At 43.9% G+C, this 19138-nt stretch overlaps 1 protein-coding gene and 1 long non-coding RNA gene across 2 annotated transcripts; both read right to left on the reverse strand.

Annotated features, from left to right (window-relative positions):
• Positions 1-862: 862 nt before the first annotated feature.
• LOC119365342 (protein argonaute 2-like) lies at positions 863-6763 on the reverse strand. The gene is made up of 3 exons (XM_037630961.1): positions 6178-6763; positions 2875-3979; positions 863-2455 (listed from the first exon to the last, which is right to left on the reverse strand). The coding sequence occupies exons 1-3, from the start codon at positions 6731-6733 to the stop codon at positions 988-990; spliced, it is 3129 nt and encodes a 1042-aa protein (XP_037486858.1). The 5' UTR covers positions 6734-6763; the 3' UTR covers positions 863-987.
• A 1876-nt stretch (positions 6764-8639) lies between these two features.
• Positions 8640-14685, reverse strand: LOC119365343. Its single transcript, XR_005175455.1, has 9 exons — positions 14069-14685; positions 13224-13312; positions 12713-12964; positions 12505-12613; positions 12212-12398; positions 11261-11401; positions 11102-11166; positions 9991-10536; positions 8640-9817 (listed from the first exon to the last, which is right to left on the reverse strand). It is a non-coding gene; the product is annotated as an uncharacterized LOC119365343 (long non-coding RNA).
• Positions 14686-19138: the final 4453 nt, after the last annotated feature.

Genomic DNA, 19138 nt, shown 5'->3' on the forward strand with positions numbered 1-19138 from the left:
TGTTTCAAATCACTGCTTGTAGAGAAGCTTATGCTTGATGCCTCGTTGTTGACATTTCTTGTCCACTTAATGAAGTAGTTGTTTAATTCTGAAGCCTTGACTGCATGGTATATTCAGTCATATTGTGAGGTGTGCTTCATACCATTCTTAATGCCATAGTTAAAGCGATGGTACACTGCCGCAGGCCTATCCCAGTGACATGCACGCGCTGCAGTTCATGTAGACGAATCCCCAGACCGACCATGAGAATGGCGATCAGAGTCAGTCATCGATACAGGTGTGGGATTTTCTCCGATCACCATGGTTATTACCGGTGCGTCGGTGGTTCAGTTATAATGCTACCCTGCCAGCCTCTCCCACATGTAATAAGAGGCAGATGTTGTCCAATCTAAATGATGAGTCTTTCCTCCAATCTACAGAGTGATATGAGCTTGTTTGGCTTAGGTAACTGCCATTGTCAAATTCATTGTGATGTGCCCTGAGTGTTCTTATGCAGTAGTGCATCCCAGAGGGATCTTTTGTATGTAACTGTTTGCCTTTTACATACAACATTTGGCTGATCCCAGGAACGGGAAAAGAAATGTTAAAAAAATCCTCATATCCTTTCCGAGGACTGCAGTTCTCAACATGTTGGAAATCTCACATCGAACATCTGCCGGAATATGAAATATGATAAAGCAAAAAAGAAGAAAGACTGAAACTAGTTCTTGGTTGATTTACAGTAATCAGTAACAGAATGTGTGCAGAACAAGTTTGAAACAAGCCAATTTGGCGAGCATGTACAGAACACAGCAGAGCTGTAAGAGCCAATTTGGCGAGCATGTACAGAACACAGCAAAGCTGTAAGTCAGTTTGACGAGCATGTACAGAACACAGCAAATATGTAACAGAAGCGCCAGCCAAAGGCCTTCACCATACACAGCAAGAAGGCGCACACAAGAAGCAGAACGCAGGGTTGGAGCTCACCATGCTGAAAATCAGGCGGCATCAGATGAAGAACATGCTGTCCTTGAGATCCGCATGCACCTCGGGCATATCCAAGAACAGGGGAGCACCCGCGGGGACGGAGGCCGACGATGACGGCCCGGACGGAGGCCGCTGGGACACCATCCTGTTGTCGTAGTAGTCCCTGCCGCGGTAGGCCACGGTGTCGGCGTACTTGATGGGCGCCGTCAGCGACACCGGCTTGGTGCAGCGAGCGAACATGAAGCACATGCTGTACACCAGCTTGTGCAGGTCCACGCGCTCGAAGCCGTGATCGTCCTTCAGCATGTAGTAGTGCGTCGGCCGGCTCGTCCCGTGCAGCCCGTCGTGGCTGCACAGGAAGAAGTCATCGTGCGACCCGTCGACCACGGTGGTGTCGACGACCGTGCCAGGGAGCACATTGCCGTTATCCGTCCGCAGCTCCTTTCTGTCGTTGGGGAACAACCGCGTGTGGTGCCGCTTCTTGGCCACGATCACTGTGATCGTCGGCGAGTAGCCGTCCTCGCAGATGCCCTCCTTCATCGACACTAGCTCCTTGTCGAGGACCGTACGGAACTGCTCGTCGCTCACGCCGTCTCGGAAGTAAATGATCTTGTCTGGCTTGAAGCCGTCGTTCCTCTCCTTGTAGACTTGGATGAGCTCCTTACACATGGTACCGAGGTTAACGATCTCCTCCTTGCCGCCCTTCTGGGCACGGATTCTCGGCACGTACTGGCTGGCGCTAGGGCAATCCATGGACGCCACAACAGCTGCTATCGACAGACTCTCCGTGTCTCCTGGAGGCGGGTGGTTCACGTCCGCGCCGATGAACATGAAACGTGAGCCAGTCACCTTTGGAAGCTGGTCAGATAGCTGCATGTTGCTTCCCCCGAGCTTGATGTTGATCTTGAGGACAAGGTTGGACAAGTACTGGTCCTGGCCATCGCCTTTGTTTGCGAGGTGGCTCAACAGACACTGGGTTTGGATCCCCAGCTCTGTCTCGCAGATCATCTTCAGTACCTTGTACCCACGGTGCTGCTCAGACATCGGCCAGAAGAGGAGTTGTAGCTTCTTCTGCGTGTGCTCCTCGGCATCCTTCTTCACCTGGATAAGCTCCTCACGTAGTTTGCCCGGATCAGACAGTACCGACATTGCTGAACAACGCACAAAACAGCCTTCTCTTTGCATCTGAATACCAAGGTGAACACACTTGTTGACGATATTCTCAATGAACTTGTTTCCATGAAGCCTTTCCTGGCCAGAGTGAGATGGCGTTGCACTGAAGTCGAGAATGCCCCAGCACTTCAGTACTTTGCCGTCTACCAGTTTCATCCAATTCATGAGGTTCCACTGGCAGTTTTTCTTCCTGATATCGTACTTGCAGCGGCCATTGGAGGAGCCGAGTGTAAGGGTGGGGGGAGCAAGAATAGTACCCGTGACTTCTGTCATCTCTCTGTTCAATGTAATGTTAAATTGCTGGCCTCTGCTACTGCTGAAAGTAAAGTGATAATTAGTGACTGATAATAAACATGAGTTCAGTTTGCTAAATTTTTACAATTAGATCAGATCCTTTCTTGAATGAAAGGCAAAGATCAGTTCTGTCCAAAGAAAGAAAATTCCAGAAAATACTTAGATACAAACATGGTTAAACTTCATTTTTATACTGAATCCAAGCATGGTTAAACTTCATTTTTTTTAATTAGCATCTATGTTAGCACAACTTTCAAGTTTTATTCTAGATGTACTGTTTACACAGAAAAACCATTGAACTGAATACCTAGCAAATTGCATTGCATTAGATTTAACAAATAAACAACACGATAAATTAAGTTCCCAGATTTCACAAAAAGAAAGAATGCATAGTCAGGCGTTTACTAACAGTAGAAGGGCACCCAAACTCAAAACAGTTACCTGCAAGGCCCTTCCGGAGGTTTTACCATATCCAGAATCCTATCTTTCCGGGCATTTGATTCGAGTGGCTTGTCCCTCGGCTTCTGCTTGGAACCCTTGAGCGTATTGTCCTTGGGATACTTCTGCCGTCGATGAAGAGTACAGAGCTCAATCGGGACATAATTTCGTCTGCCATTTGTCGTGCTCAAGTCCAAGCATGGAAGCATCTTATACTGAATCTCCACTTCATACTGCTCACGATAATACTCAACAAGCTTATGGGGGGGCTTCCCTGAATCAAAGTCCTCGAATGTGATAAGTTGCGCAGGCTCAGCTGTCAAACCTTGAACCTTGTACTTCCGAATTCTGGTCCCATTGTCTTTCCCTTTGGAGGACTTCTTCAGGTAATTCACTGTGATACAGAGGCCTTTCAGCTGACTCTCCAAATATTTCCGTTGCTTCTCGTCTAGAGCTGTTTCCATGTCAAAGGGAATATCGGTGTCAAACCGCTTCACCAAGTGCTTAACAAGATCCAGAACAGTGCTTCCATCTCCGCAAAACTCCATAACTGAATAGTCCACGCACAACACCAGCCCTTGCTCGGTGGCTTTTAGGGTCTGCATGGTTCCTTCCAGAGCTTCGGTAGTAAAGGCCCCATGAGAGCTGATCTTAGGACGCTGCTGCTGTGAATAAAATGTCTGACCGATGATAATCTTGCCTGAGCTAGAGGCCTCACGCACAATGGCATCAAGAGCCGGCAAGATCCCTTTAGTCACAGGCGGCCAAAGGGGTTGCCTCAGCTCCAGGTCCGGCTTGAGCACTGCTGATACATTGTAGGTCTGTGACCGGACTTCCACTGGATATACACTTTGTGGCAGTTTGGCAAAGGTGAACAGATGGTCCTTGCCATCAGAGGCAGCAGCTAATGAATATGGAGGCCGCGCAAGTATCTCCAAGAGTTTAGCCGTTGCAAACCTCTGATCTGACAGGGAGAGCGGCAAGCTTCCTGGAGTCTCAGAAGAATCTTGGCCGAGCTCGATCCCATAGCAAAAGATAGTTGATCCTCCAAACTCGATTCTGAAGTGGTTCACAAGCAGTTTGACTTCTATCTTTTCAAGTGGACAGCCTAGAGGGGGAACAAGAGCAGTTAGAAACAACGAAGGTTGCAAACAAGGAAAACAGTAATGTGGCATGCTGTCAGAGAGGGAGAAGTAAATGCAGAAGAAAATGTAGCTATACGGAGAGGAAATCGCTCATCCTTTTGAACTTCAGATAGTAAATGCCTCCCACCACCACCGCTCCGCAATTCATTTCGTACCCCTACTACTACAAAGGGTGACCCCAAAAGGCTCAAAGTTGTTTTCCATGCTGACTCCAGACCACAGCATGAAGCAACTTCTATTGACCCATGCATGCAAGCCTAACTTGTGAAATACTCCCTCCGTCCCATAATATAAGAATGTTTTTAACACTACAGTAGTGTTAAAAACGTTCTTATATTATGGGACGGAGGGAGTAACACACTCGTAAGAGAACAGTCCCAAAAAGAATCAGATACAGGTTTTCACTGGTGAAAACTGTGATGCTTTCCTGTCTTCGGATAAAGGATACAGTAGTTAAATGATGTTCTGAAACTACAAGGTGACATACCAAATTCTAGTGTTATCTGACAGGATTTCTTTTTATCTCATATGCTATGCATCATCTAAAACAACTATTACCATCACAAAATTGTGGAACAGAGGTTACTAATAACAGTTTAGAAGTTCAGTTAGCATGTAGACGAGTTCATCACCGTATCTTCCAGTTTTTCAAGCAAAACAGGATTATAATGACCCTATCAAGCTAGGAATCAAACACTTCATATGGATTCAACACACAAGAGAACAAGATGGATCAATAGCTGCTATAAGTACAGCTGTAATACAGACAATACAGCTAAGGGAACTTGTCATAGAGAGAGATAATCTTCATTCCTATTTATCTTAATCTAGAAACCTTGGAGCACACATAGGCATTCATAATACTACAACAGAAGCGTATAAAACTTTAGAAACTGCATAATCATGAGACAATGCAGGCATGCAGCACATGGAACTTATCATACAGAGAGATAAACCTCAGTCCAATCTATCTAGATCCATAAAGAATGAAGTACATTTGGGCATCCACAATACTACAAACAGAAACATATAAAACTTCATGTACTGCATAATCATGAACCATGATCAAAATAAGAAACAATCTAAGATTACACCGATGCAAATGCTACTCTAAATCAGCACACAACTAACAAAAATTGCAATCACACGCCCGTAGCTTCAAACAAGACAGCAGTCACGCTACTACAACATGGACGTCTGGACAAACGAATCGCCTTGATCAACCACATACGTGAAATCAAACAGCATAGGCTCTAATGACTAACCATCGCAAAATCGCTGATCATATGATCCATCAACTCAGCCCATGCTTCGAACATTTTGGAGGAACAAGCGAATCATGGCAGAGTTCGCAAGGCTTGCAAGTAAAATCAGGATACAGTACTACAAATGGTGCCCCCAAAAGGCCCAAAGTTCTTCTTTATGCTGACTCCAAACCATAGGTTCCTCTAGTGCTATCTGACATACCAAAATGATTTTCTACATGTTCTGAAACTACAAGGTGGCATACCAAACAACCAAGGTTCCTCTAGTGCTATCTGATAGGATTCTTATCCCAGATGCTCTGCATCCTCTCAAACAATCATCTGCCATCTCAAAATTGCAGAACAGAGGCTACCAACAACAGTTTAGGAGTTCAGTTAGCATGTAGGCGAGTTCAACACCACATCTTCATCCCAATTTTTCAAGCAATTCAGGATTGTAATGACTCTATCAAGCTAAGAATCAAACGCTTCATATGGATTCAAGATACAAGAGAATAAGATGTAGGTACATCTCTAATACAGACAATGCAGCAAAGGGAATTTATCCTACGGAGTTCATGATACTACAACAGAACCGTATAAAACTTGATACACTGCGAGTAATCATGAACCAGGATAATCAGATCACACCGACGCAAATGCTACTCTGAATGAACACGCAGCCAACAAAATTTGCAATCACAGGCCCGTAATTTCAAAAGGTAAACAGTACGGCTGGAGAAACGCATCGCCCCGATCAACCGCATACACGAAATCAAACAGGGTAGGCTCTAATTCACTAACCATCACGAAACCCTTGATCGATCAACCGCCCATGTTTCGAAAATTTCAGAGGAACGAAGCAAGGATGCCGAGGTTCACAAGGCTCGCAAGTAGAACCAGGGAACGGTGCTTACCAACAGGTCCCGAAGAAGACGAGCTCGTTGCCTGTGTGATCTCCTTCGACTCCCACCATGGCGGGTCATACTGCTGGTTGTTGCGACGCTGCTGCTGCTGCGACGAGCAGTGCTGGCCTTGGAAGCCGCCTCCGCCGTGGCCCTGGTATGGACCGTGAGTGCTGTCGCTGTCGACCCTGCCGTGATTCCCGCCGCCTCGGCCGCGGCCCGCGTTGCCACGGCCGGGATGCTGCTGTCGCTGCTGCGCGTGGTCGTCGTACCCGGGGGGGTACGGGCCCCGAGGTGCATTCCATGGGCCATCCCGACGCCCTCGTCCGCTTGGCTCGAGAGGGGGGCCTGCGCCGCCGCCCCCGCCGCCTCCGCCGCGGCCGCTGCCCCCGCCTTCTCCACCGCCCCCGCCGCGAAAGGGGCCTCTCCTGCGGTTTCTGACGGGAGTAAAGCCGTCTTCGTCAACGTCAGCAACCTCGCCGCCGCCGCCGCCGCCTCCCCCGTCGCGGCGGAGGCCCACCTGGCCACCGCCGCGGCCCCCGTAGCCGCCGCCGCGCTGATTGGACATCTCGACGCGGAGGTCGGACGAAGCAGCGACGAATTGATGGGGGAGGATTTGGGTTTTTGGAGGATTTTCCCCCTTCCAGAACTTCGAATGGGGGAGGCGGTTGGGGGAACGGCGCTGGGGCCTACTTATAACAGGCGCGAGATTGAACGCGGGGGCGAGCGCGAGGATTTTCAGAAGTGGAAATGACGTCTTTACCTATAGCACGCCCGCATTTCAGTTGGGGTGAACAGGGGCATTATGGGAAATTAAGCTAGTAGTTTGGTGCGTGTTGGTTGACGCCATTGGTCAACCATTTGCATTTGTTTCAAACAACTGACCTTTTTTTCTACCATAGAACAGTAGGGCAAAATCCCTACTATGTGTCATTTTTCATTAATAAGAAAGGAAACATAAAAGGAGTCTTTACAATGGTTGATGGGGGGACAACCAGAGAAAGCTGGGCTAACAACTTAAAAAGAAAATAAGGAAAGAAAAAGAAATTAAATGTTATCAATCCAGGATGACATGCCATCCTTCAGACTAGGCTTGGCTCTCAGCATAGTTAACTTGAAAGTTCTGATAAAATCATATTTGCATTCATTGATTGAGCAAGGAATTCCTTCAAATACCTTTCCATTTGTTTGATTCCAGATGCTCCAGCACCCCACAATCATTATTTCCATGAAATGACTAATGTTGTACCTACTAGTAAAATGCCCGTGCGTTGCTACGGGCTATTCGCAATAACTATAACGCCCGGGTTCAGCATAAAAACCCCATCCAATGACGCACCTTCCTTTTTTTTGTCGGAACCTCTCACTCCCGACCAGTTTCCTACCGTAGCGGGACATTTCTCGTTTTGTTTTTCTCTCGCTGGAGCCACCTCCTTTAAAAGCATATGACGTCCACCTCATCTTTGCCGTGCACTGCAATATGGATGATTTTTTCCTGTTTACAATATAATAGAGTGGGTTAAACTAAAACATACTATTGACACAAAAAATAACAAATAACTACAGAGATCATTCTCAAAGGTCTATTCAACTTTGCAAATGCGAATTGACATTGGATGAGAGTGGCAACGTGAACGTATTCCTAGTCCCCAATACTCGATCGCACATATGCTACAAGGGATAATTGTGGTTCTTCTCTTCCTCGTCTTTCCCTACATTTTCTACTCCTCGCCTCTTCGCCAACCCGTTTCATTCGCGCCAACCAACACCACGTCAACATTAGTGTGTTCGGCATCGACGCCTCATCTTCTTCTTTCTCATTCCTCGCCAACTTTAGTTCTCGTTCCTACTTCTTTCCTAGAATACTCTTTCTTTCTTTTTTTCTCTTATTATTTGGAACACTCTTTCTTTATCCAACACCATGCACCACTTGGTGGCTTTAGTTCTTTTTTCTTCATGTTTTTGGAACACTCTTCCTTTTTATTATAGCATGAACCACCTGGCTAGTGTTGTGTCGTGTTGTCCTCACCCGCGTACATTTCGGCAACTATCAGCGTGTGGGCATCCTGCGGAGCATAGACTTCATCCATCTTGGTGAATGCTAGGTCGCCCATGTCGCAAGCGCATGGTGGCCGTTGTCCATGTTGGCAAGCGGTGCTCGACGCTTGGCCATGTAGTTGAGAGCCCGTTGATCGATCTTGCCCACGAGCGCTTTCAAAATGATTTGCCATGATTAACAGCTTACTTAATTAATTAAGTAAACAAAAAATTAATGACCTACCTAATTCTCTACATGCCTAATTAAGTGCCAACCAAATCAATTAATTATCTGACTAATCGGGAAAAAATTCCTACTTCTAATTATCTGTAGGCATAAAGAATTATCTAACCAAATGACTCGATTTTTAAATTGATTTGGTGCAAAAAAAATCTATTCAAATGGACCTAATTAATTGCATACGTAATTAACTGTCTAGCTGATTAATTGCATCAATGGTTTGATTTCCAAATTGATTCGGTGCTCGATTTCTAAATTATTTTTGCATGAATGGCTGCTACAAACGATTATGACAATGACTACCGAGTAATGTAGGACACAATATCTTAATGAATTTCTTGACATTTAAATTGACACACTTGATTTGAGAATGTAGCCATGTGGCTCTCCATTTGACTGTCAAGAAATATAATGTGACCGCGTCTACATGGCGGTCTGATGACCCGCCTCCCGCCACGGTCGTCCTCGATGACGTGATCCACGCCCTGGCATTCTCGAGCATTGCGCCAGGGTTAGGCCCGGCCACGACATCTTCCATGGTGTCGTGCACGACGTCCCTCCGCAGGAGCGCGCGGATAGGTACGCCCATAGGAAACTTGTGACTGTCAATTAATAGTAGAGATAATGATAATAATAAATGACATAGCGCGGTGGATTAGCATTTTTTTATGAACAAATATCTTATTTTATTATGGAAGGTTATCGAAAAAAAATCTTATGCCTGTCTTCTAAGGAAGTGATCTCACATATATGGTGTAATTTCTGAATTCTTTATTACTTATTGTTTACGTGATAGAATTGAATCAGCACAAGAAGATTTCCGGGCCTGGAACGAAGATCAACGTGTTGCATGACAATTGGATACCCCGCAATGGAAGCATGACTCCTCTAGGTGCCAACTACGTACCGAATACGATCAAGGTGGCTGACCTACTCTCGGAGGACGGAACGGCCTGGGACGAAGGAAAACTGCAGGCTGTGTTCACTCCGTCTGATGCCCAAGATATTAGACAGATAGTAGTGGGGGGACCGGGCAAAGAAGATTTCCGGGCCTGGAACTATACCAGAAATGGGATCTTCACCGTGAGATCGGCCTACCATCTGGGGATGACCCTGAAGACGGCGAGAAAGGCACTGGCCTCCTCGTCCAGCTCGGTTGCGGATCATAAGAGTTGGATGGAATTATGGGCCGCGGATGTCCCAAACAAAGTTAAAATACATGGCTGGCGGATGTTAAAAAATGGGTTGGCTGTTGGTGATGAACTACTGCGACGACATGTCAAACCTGGGGTGTTCTGCATCGCATGTGGCAGAGTGGAAACGATCACGCACAGGATGTGGCGATGCCCACACTGCTTCTTCCTGTGCTTCAGCCTAACAAAATGCATGAGTCATGCCCATGTTTCAACAAATACACAAGCAATTTTTGCCACTGAAGTCATTATTTCAGTAAGTACAAAACAACTTAAGAGAAAACTAAAATGCATGTAAAAAAATCAAACTTGATGAATGAAAAAAATATGGAGGATGCATGAAGGAGTGCTTACCTCGACCAATGTTGTTGTTTCATGGAGCAGGTGTGTTGCGTGGAACATGCCAAACATGAGTGTTTGGAGTGTGTACACCTTAATCTTTGTATCTAAGGATGATAGGATGAATCATCAGTAAACTCTTACCAGTCCATAATAAACTTTGTCTCATAATGTAGTGAGTATTCCTTGTATATGAGCAAACAAATTCTGCATAGAATACCATGCATATACATGCCTAGAATGGTAGTTATAGTGCCTACAAAATGTGGCGGCATAGTTAAAGTTCTTAATCCTCAATGCCAGTCGAGATACTCACATTACAATATATTTAAGTTTCCTTGCCAAAAGAATTTACCACCACAAATCAATAGTGCTTAACCCAAAAAGAAATTTTCAGTTTTTGCCAGAGATCCAAGTTTGCAGAACGGTAGGACCGGTGGCCGAATTGTGCTGATAAACGTTGTTGGCGACGTCGTTGATGTCAGAAGCATGCCGCACCTCTGATTGAATGCCTGATAACACCAATGAGTACTGATTGCCATTGAAGAGACCAGCGATGTTCTATAAACACCCACGCATTAAGAAAAGTTCTTTCATGCGTAAGAAAATAAATAGCTGACTGAAAATTAAAGAGAGGATTAGATATAAAGGTTCAAAAATAGAAACTGCAAACACGTAAGCAATTAAGTACCCTCGCAGATAACATGACTCAAGGATGATAAGGAAGTAAATATGTACCCTTGCAGCTCTAGCAATTAGGAAACGACATCTGAACCGAAGGAACTGGGGTAAGTCGACGCTAGAGACTTGCAATAGAGCTGCTGATGACACATCAAAGCCTGTTGACGGAATAGAATCTTGCATCTTATTTATCAAAAATGTGGCCTTGGTTGGATCCTCCGAGCAAGTTTCAATATTAAGACTAAGCAAGGAAAATTTACCAAGATCAGGCTGGCAACAATTACAGCCTAATATCGTGAACACCGCTAGAACCTCGAGAGAAATGGTAGAAACACTTCAAAAATACTGCTACTAACTAAAAGAACGTTAAAAAGGAGGAGTGCCACACTGATGGTATTAACTAAAGAGTAAAGAGCAGTAAGAACAGGATGTTTATTACAGTTACCTTTAAATAGACCAAACAATGTAGAATAATTGGTCTTCAACCCACGCCCTTCATGCCCATTGATGCTGCAATATTACGATCAGGGACAAGTCAATATAAAGGGCGTAAGAAATATCCTCCCAAAAGTGAAGAAGGAAACATATGTGGTTACATAAGTACCATGCGTTCCTATTTTGCAGTTATCAGAACAACAGAACATCAGTGTTGATGTTTATCATCTTGTAAGGTGCCAAAGGACATCAAATTTTATTCTTGACTACTTCTTTTCATCATTAGAAGCTGAGATCAAAAATACATTTCCTGACAACCAAAAAAAAGGGAGTGACAGCTTAGATCTGCTAGGGATATATACATGATCAATTTCGAATATTCGGACCAACATTCTATGAGGTGTCCAAGTTGCAAATTCACACACCCAAAATTTGCAAGGCTGAGAGAGGGGTAACTACCAAGCATCACCCTATGTTGATCAAAGAACATCAGTATATGCACTCAAACACTACAGTGGAAGTGTGTTGAATCAGATGTGGACTTGCAGTTTTGTTGCATTTTTATGTCTACATTTGATCCAATCTAGCATACACTAATAATAGCTCTAATATAGTCCCATCTTATCACCAAGGATGACACTTTTACTGATATAAAATCTATAGCGTCAGAAGTTAACAAGGAAACAAATTCAAAGAACGAACCTGGAGACATACCACATGAAACCTATAGTCAACTAAAACAAAAATTCATGATCGACACCCTTGCTCTTCTCAGTAGACTTGCTCCTGGACTAAATCTTGTTGAAGAATTCAATCTGAGATTGAAACACCAAGATATCAGACTTATTTCCCCCATGTAGATCCATCATATGGAAGCCCATTCTATTTTCCCTTTGACCTGTAGACTTTATTCTGTTCATATCAAACATCAGTCAACCTTGATTTCATCTCAGAACCATGGACGTTGGAGGGGAGGAGGCTAAAGGGACGCAGGACTCAGATGTGATATTCTTAAAATCAGATGTACATCCCTGGGCAACAGAAGATCCCATCTCCCAATCACCGCGTTGTGTGCTAGGTTTATAAATGGATCAAGGACAAGGTATAGTCAAAAGCTTACTTCATCCCAGCGGCATTCTGGTATCATCATTGCACATGGGACATGATAACTTTTTCTGCAGGAGTTGTCATAACAACCAAGTGCTGCTCCCGGGAGTTTGCATCTTCTGCATCTCAATCTTTTAGAACGATTGATTTCACTCTCCACATTCTTAAAAGTATCACCATTGGATTCCACTTTTGGGGCCCTTCAGAAACATGGGTAAAGAATTAAAAGGATGGATGAACACTGCATATGATGATTCTAAATAAATTAAATATGAAGAGTTAACCGTGCTGTATAAAGAAATTTACCAAACCATGCATTTCTCGTGGACATAGATGGCGTTGGTAGGGTTGCCCTCGTCACTGGGCACAATCCTTCTATTGTGATACAGTACCATCGGACCATCGGACCATGACACTGACATAGGAAAAGTGAACATTTTTAGTGCCAGTACAAATAAGAAGACTTCAACAGACATTTTTTACTGATATGTGTAAAGGATATGCAGCATATTACCGGATCACTGGTTCTAAATGAATGGCAGAAAACCCATTCATCTTCAAATACGCCGATTGGTGTCTGATCTCTCCCCAACCTAGTAGCACCTTTGTTGTCTTCCAGCTTTGCATGTTTCCCAGGACCATTACCTTTTCTGCGGTAATGCAGGTGCTGCCCAGTGTTACTTGCATTAACACCTGGTGATGCACCTTTGGTTGCATCAACAACAAATTTCCTCTGTGTGCCTTTCGCGGGGGATGCACTTCCATTCTGTAACAAAGAGTAATCCAGTTAGAATGATGAATACACAATGTATGTAATTCATCAAGGAGTAAACAGTTGTTTCTATTATACGGTTGCTATTCAAACTTCTACATGTGTTATAGCGTAAGAATGTACCAGTCGCTAGCATGAAACTATGCTCTACTTCTATGCATAAGTAATACACGGATACATCAGGATTGGGGCAAAGAACTACATCAAAGAATGAACATATTTGTTCCAAAGAAGAAAGGAATACACAAAGTACCCCAACATGTCGTGGAACCTCAAGATTATCACAGCCAGCTACCATTCCTACGTCGACCAACATGTCGGTACGAGTAGCAGACTTGGTACCTACAAGCATCAAAGTGGTGAGCTGAATGAAGCTGAAAACAACTACTCTACTGAACATGGCTTGTTTTATCATAATTTCAAGCAGATGTCTGTCCGGATGAACTGCATAATGACATAATAATATTTTTGAAAACGATAGTTCAACCATGCCCTAACACAATGCAACATGGATTTAGAGATTTGTGGTCGATTTTGTGAGCCGCGTTGGAGCTGTCGTAACTCTTTGACGCATCAAATCGCTCTAGGGCGTGAATTTTGAAGAAAAAAACAAACTGTACATTATGTAAAACAAAAGATTGAGAAGAGCTTATCACCATATGCGCATCCTAAGAATTGGGGAAAAAATAGTCCGTAGGTCACACCGAACGATTAGGCCACTTGAAAAACAGAATCCGTACTTGGCGCTGCGTGGCGACTGGTGCGACAAGGCACTGGCGGAGCTTCAGCAAGGCTGAATGGGCCATGGCCCGCCCAGCCCATTGAATTTTATACACTATATATCTAGTTAGGGCCTGAAAACAGTAGCCCATAGGCTATTTTTTCTATTCGGCCCGCCCACCTTTGGGCTGCAAGCTCCGCCACTGCGACAAGGGTTTGGAGGAACTGACAGAAAGAAAAAAGACACAGGCCCATTTGATCAGAGCAAGGCAGGCGCGCCCGACGGCACGCGCCGTCGTGTCGTTTGCCGGCCGGAAGCAAGAGACGGACAGTTCGCCGTACGGACGCAGGAGGCGGAGTGAAGGGGGGCGAGCGAACCTCCGGACTGCGTCGATGACGGTCGCGCGGTGCCGAATCCCGGGGCCGGTGACGGCCTCTCGCTCCCCGAGGTTGTTCCCCCCGCTCTCCCCGTCGGCAACGACGAACTCATCGGCGGCACGTGGAGGTTTAAAGGGGCAGATGGCGTGCGTGGGCTGCAGCGGCGCATGGAGGCGTGGAGGGGCAGACCACGCGCGTGGAGCGGCGGCGTGCGTGGGTCGGCGGCACCTGGATGGTCGGGGCCGGGGCGGCGATGGAGGATCTCGGCAGCGGCGTCCCGACGGCGGCCGCGGCTTCTCTGGCACCTCGGTGCCGGCAAAGGGATCCGCAACGGCGAAAGCATCAGCGATGGCGGCTGGGGCGTGGTTCCCGTTGCTGTAGCGATTAGATCGAGGGTAGCCTCCTCCGTCAGTTTTTTTTCTCATGGGAGGGGGCCTGGATCGGTTCCTGCGAGGGCGCTCGCTCCCGCTTCGTCCGGTTTTTTGGTTCGTTCTTCGTCCAAATTTCTGTCGTGCGAGGGAGGGTTGTCTTTGCCCGTTTTTTCGTTCGAGTAATGCAGATGTGGTAGGATGACGACAAAAACCGACGGTGAGAGTATGACGAAAAAAACTCAGCGAAAATAAACCGCGCGGACTATTCACCAAGTCGTCCATTAGGAATAGAGATGTTTAGCATCAATAATCATATTATGGATATCCATATCAGAGTTCCATTCAAAACCAATGTTCCACCAAAATCCTTGACTGAAAGGGCAAGTAAAGAGGAGGTGAGTTCTGTCTTCCATATCCTCAGTATTGCATAGGACACATTTAGTGGAGTCAAGGTGCATGCTCTTCCTGGTCAATAGATCACATGTATTCATTCTGTCATTAAGCATTACCCAGCAAAAGAATTTATGATTTGGTAAATAACATATTTTCCTAGCCATTTGAAAGTATCAACAACATCTTCACTTTTCATTAGATAATCGTTGATCCTCTTTGTCATGTTTAGGTTACTGCCCCAATTGAAGTTCCAAATGTCATGATCATTATTGTGCCTGATGTTATTTAATTCATCAGATAGCAAGTGAAACTGTTAGTGGGCAGTGATGCATAGAGGTAGCTGAAATAAGCTATAATAATTTTCCAAACCTTTGGCAGTCCAGATAGATATATATTCTCCTTTTGAGTGAAGGAGTGTAGTTCAGGGAACTTCAGTTTCATAATACCTCCCTTCCAATTGTCCTCCCATAACATAGTGGAATTTCCAGATTTAATCTCATAGGAGGTCATATCTCTGAGTAGTTCAAACATTTCCATGCAGTCTTTCCACCAAAATGAGCCTTTGTTATTATTGGAGTGTCGTACTTCATTATTTTGATAGTAGGACTCCCAAATTAATTTGATCCATGGAACATCAATCTTGTTGTAGAACTTGAAAAGGTGCTTGATAAGGAGAGCTTTATTTTGTTCTCTTAAGTTTAAAACACCAAGTCCCCCTTGTTGCTTTGGCTCTTGCATATCATATCCCAGCTTGCCAGACATTTACTTCCTTTATTAATCTCATTTCCATACCAGAAAAAAATTTCTGCTTGATTTATCAACATGATCTAATATGGTGATATGAACTTTAAGGGAGCACATAGCAAATATTGGCATGGAGGCAACACCAGAGTTTATATATAAGTAAGTCTGCCAGAATGGTTCATGAATCTAGCAACTCCAGATAGTCTTTTATCAACTCTAGATATGACAGGTATGAGATCTTGTACAGTAGGTTTGGTGGTACCCACGGGAAGACCCAAATAAGTAAATGGGAGACTTTCAGCCTTACATCCAAATGATGTTGCAAGCATAGAAACTGACTGTTGATCAATATTTATGGGGATCATGGAGGATTTACTGAAGTTAACAAAAAGACCAGTAGATAGACTGAAAAGGTTGAGTAGGTATTTTAGGTGGATAAGTTGATCTTCATTTGCAGGCATAATCATAAGAGTATCATCAGCATACTGTATCATTGGGTAGTCTTGCCCATATACATGATTGATGGGAAGGGAAAGTTCTCCATTAGACCAGGAAGCATTTGTAACTGATTGTAGAAGATCGGCAACAATTATATATAGAAGGGGGGGGGGAATGTGGGTCACCTTGTCAGACTCCTCTTTTGCAAATATTTTTTTACCAGCAACTCCATTGAGTAAAACAGAGGTGGAAGCAGAATGGAGAATATTTGTTACCCAATTTATCCATCTAGGCCCAAATCCTTTGGCCTTCACCATAGCAATAATGGCCTTGTATTCAACCTTATCAAAAGCCTTTTCAAAAGTATGATGATGGGATTTTTAGATTGATGGCATAAGTGGAGATATTCAAAAGCATAACCCAAGCAGTCTTGGATGTTTCTTCCCTTGATAAAACCATATTGATTCTGATGAATAACAGAAGTTTTGATTTTTTGAGCTCTATTTGCCACAAGTTTGGTGATAATTTTAAGCGGAAGGTTGACCAGGGATATGGGTCTGAAATCATTCATATTGATAGGATTTGCAATCTTTGGAATGAGAGTTATGAAAGCAGTGTTGATACTTTGAACATCACAGTTTCCTTTAAAAAAACCCAAATCATGGTATAGATATCTTGCTTGATGATATCCCAACATTTCCTCAAGAAAGTGCCATTAAAACCATCTGGACCAGGGGCTCTATCAGTGGGTAAATCCTTAATAACCTGATCAATCTCATCCTTAGAGAAAGGAGCCTCAAGTTCAGATAGATCCTGTGGTTGAATGAGTTCTTCTAGGTTGAAGAGCATAGAAGGATCAATGGATTTGCCCAATCTATCTTAATAGGATTTCGGAATGATTGTTGCCTTGTGATCATGATTTTGGAATGAATTACCATCCTCATCAATAATAGTAGTAATGTATTTTTTTCTGTAGCTTCGGGTAGCCATGGCATGAAAGAAATCAATATTTTCATCATCCAGTTTCACCCTCCTCATTTTAAATCTAGATTTCCAATATATTCTTTTAACATCCAGTAACTTGGTGATATGATTTTTCAGAATATTTCTGAAATTGACTTCCATAGTACTCAGTACCCTTTGATCTTCAATGCCATCAAGCATAGATAATACATAGTTACAAGCAGTAATATTGGTGTTGAGTCTTGAAAGGTTTTTGCTCCATTTCTTGAGACCCATTCTGAGACATTTGAATCTGGCAGCAATATCTTTTGCAGAGTTTAACAATTGTTGGTTCCTGTTCCAGCATTGTATAACAGTCTCATAAAAGCCATCAAATTCAAACCAGTAATTTTCAAACTTGAAGATAGAAGATTTTGTGATGTCACTGCCAATCTGTATGTGTATTGGAATATGATCTGAAGAAACTCTGGCTAGTGGGTGGGCTAGGGTGTTTGGAAAGGACAGAGTCCAATTTGCAGAAGTGAATATCCAATCTAGCTTTTCTTGCATATGCTCCATGTGGAATTTCTTCTTTTGAGAGGGATTTCCACAAGGTCTAGTTGCTGGAGTAGGCTATTGAACATAAGCATATTATTTGTATCACCTCCTGGTCTATTTCTGTCATGGGGACTTCTTATTAAATTAAAATCACCTACAAGCATCCAGTGATCCATTTGTGTGGCATCAATATTGTTTAACCAATCAAAGAAATCAATTTTTTCCTCATTCTGGCAAGGCCCATATATGCTCCTGATATAAAATATGTGACCAGATAAATTGCATAGTAGCTTGACTGTAATTTGATAGGAAGATTGACTGATAATAGTAACACTGAAAAGGCTACCATTCCATATAGTAATAAGGCTACTAGAGAAGCCAATAGATGGAGTATAGGCAAATTGGTTAAATCTTCTAGGAGAAAAATTTCTTAGGTAAGTCTGGTCAAATGTGTCTCTTTTTGTTTCTTGTATGCATATGATACGACAGTTGCTTTCATCAATTTTGGCTCTCGAATCATCCCATCTGGTTTGTGAATTTATCCCTCTGACATTCCAGTTTAATACATTCCAATTTCTATTCATTGATATGATTGGCAAGTGTGTGTCCATATGGCAATGACTTAATCATTCCATTTAAATCAGTAAAATAATATGAGCTGTATGAGCTGCATAAAAACTAGAGGACTGGACAAGATCTCATGCAACTGATTAGCGGACCATAACCCAACTGACCATTCAGACAACTTAGAGAGTAATATAAACAAAGCATGATGTTCCAGCAACATAAGTAAATAATGGAGTTTAACTCCTTACAGACCAGGTGCATAAATAAAGCAAAAGCAAATGTCCAGTACCAAGATAAATAAATAGGTGGCTTAAGGCATGATTGGGTCTTGTCACAGCAAGACCATATAAAGACTGAACTAGATTTATTCATTATCCACTAGGGCCTTCAGCTTCTCACTAGAAACCTCCTCAGGAGGGATCTCACACTGCTTGGTGGCGATGGCTTGGATGGTTTCGAGTGGAAGCTCCGGGGGTGGTCCAGCAGTAGGGTAACAGATCTCATGTTCAAACTCTGAATTCAGATTCTTCTTGCATTTGGTCATGTTCTTTGCTTTGGTGGCAGCAACTTCATTTTTAAAGCCAACACTCAGTCCAGCTAGGCGACGACTGCGTCGAAGATCATTAACATCCAGGGGGCGTTGATCTTCTTCCTCTTGTTGACAACAGGAGAGGTAAGCGCAACAGGTAGTTCATTGACCGAAACATGAGTGGTTTCATCGGCAGGAGAGTTTTGATTGCTAGCCATGAAGTCAAGCAGTGCAGGAGAAAGAACTTGCTCAGGGTTTTGCATGTTGTTGGTTTCAAAGTTTTCAGACAGTTTAGAGATCTGCATAGATGAGATGACTGGCTCATTGGGGAGCTCTGTAGTTATGGCCAGCAGGCATTTCTTAATTAGACCGTGATCATCTTCCAGATTAATCATCTGGCATCTAGTGCCGACCACAAAGGAGCCTGAAAGTTGCTCAAGAATGGCAGGGGTAGAGGCCATAATATTTGACATCATGTCGTGCATAGCAATGGAAGCATCATTAGCCTCGACAGCAGGTTGGAAGGGT

Source organism: Triticum dicoccoides, chromosome 2B, assembly GCF_002162155.2.
Source record: "Triticum dicoccoides isolate Atlit2015 ecotype Zavitan chromosome 2B, WEW_v2.0, whole genome shotgun sequence".
Classification (NCBI taxonomy): Eukaryota; Viridiplantae; Streptophyta; class Magnoliopsida; order Poales; family Poaceae; genus Triticum; species Triticum dicoccoides.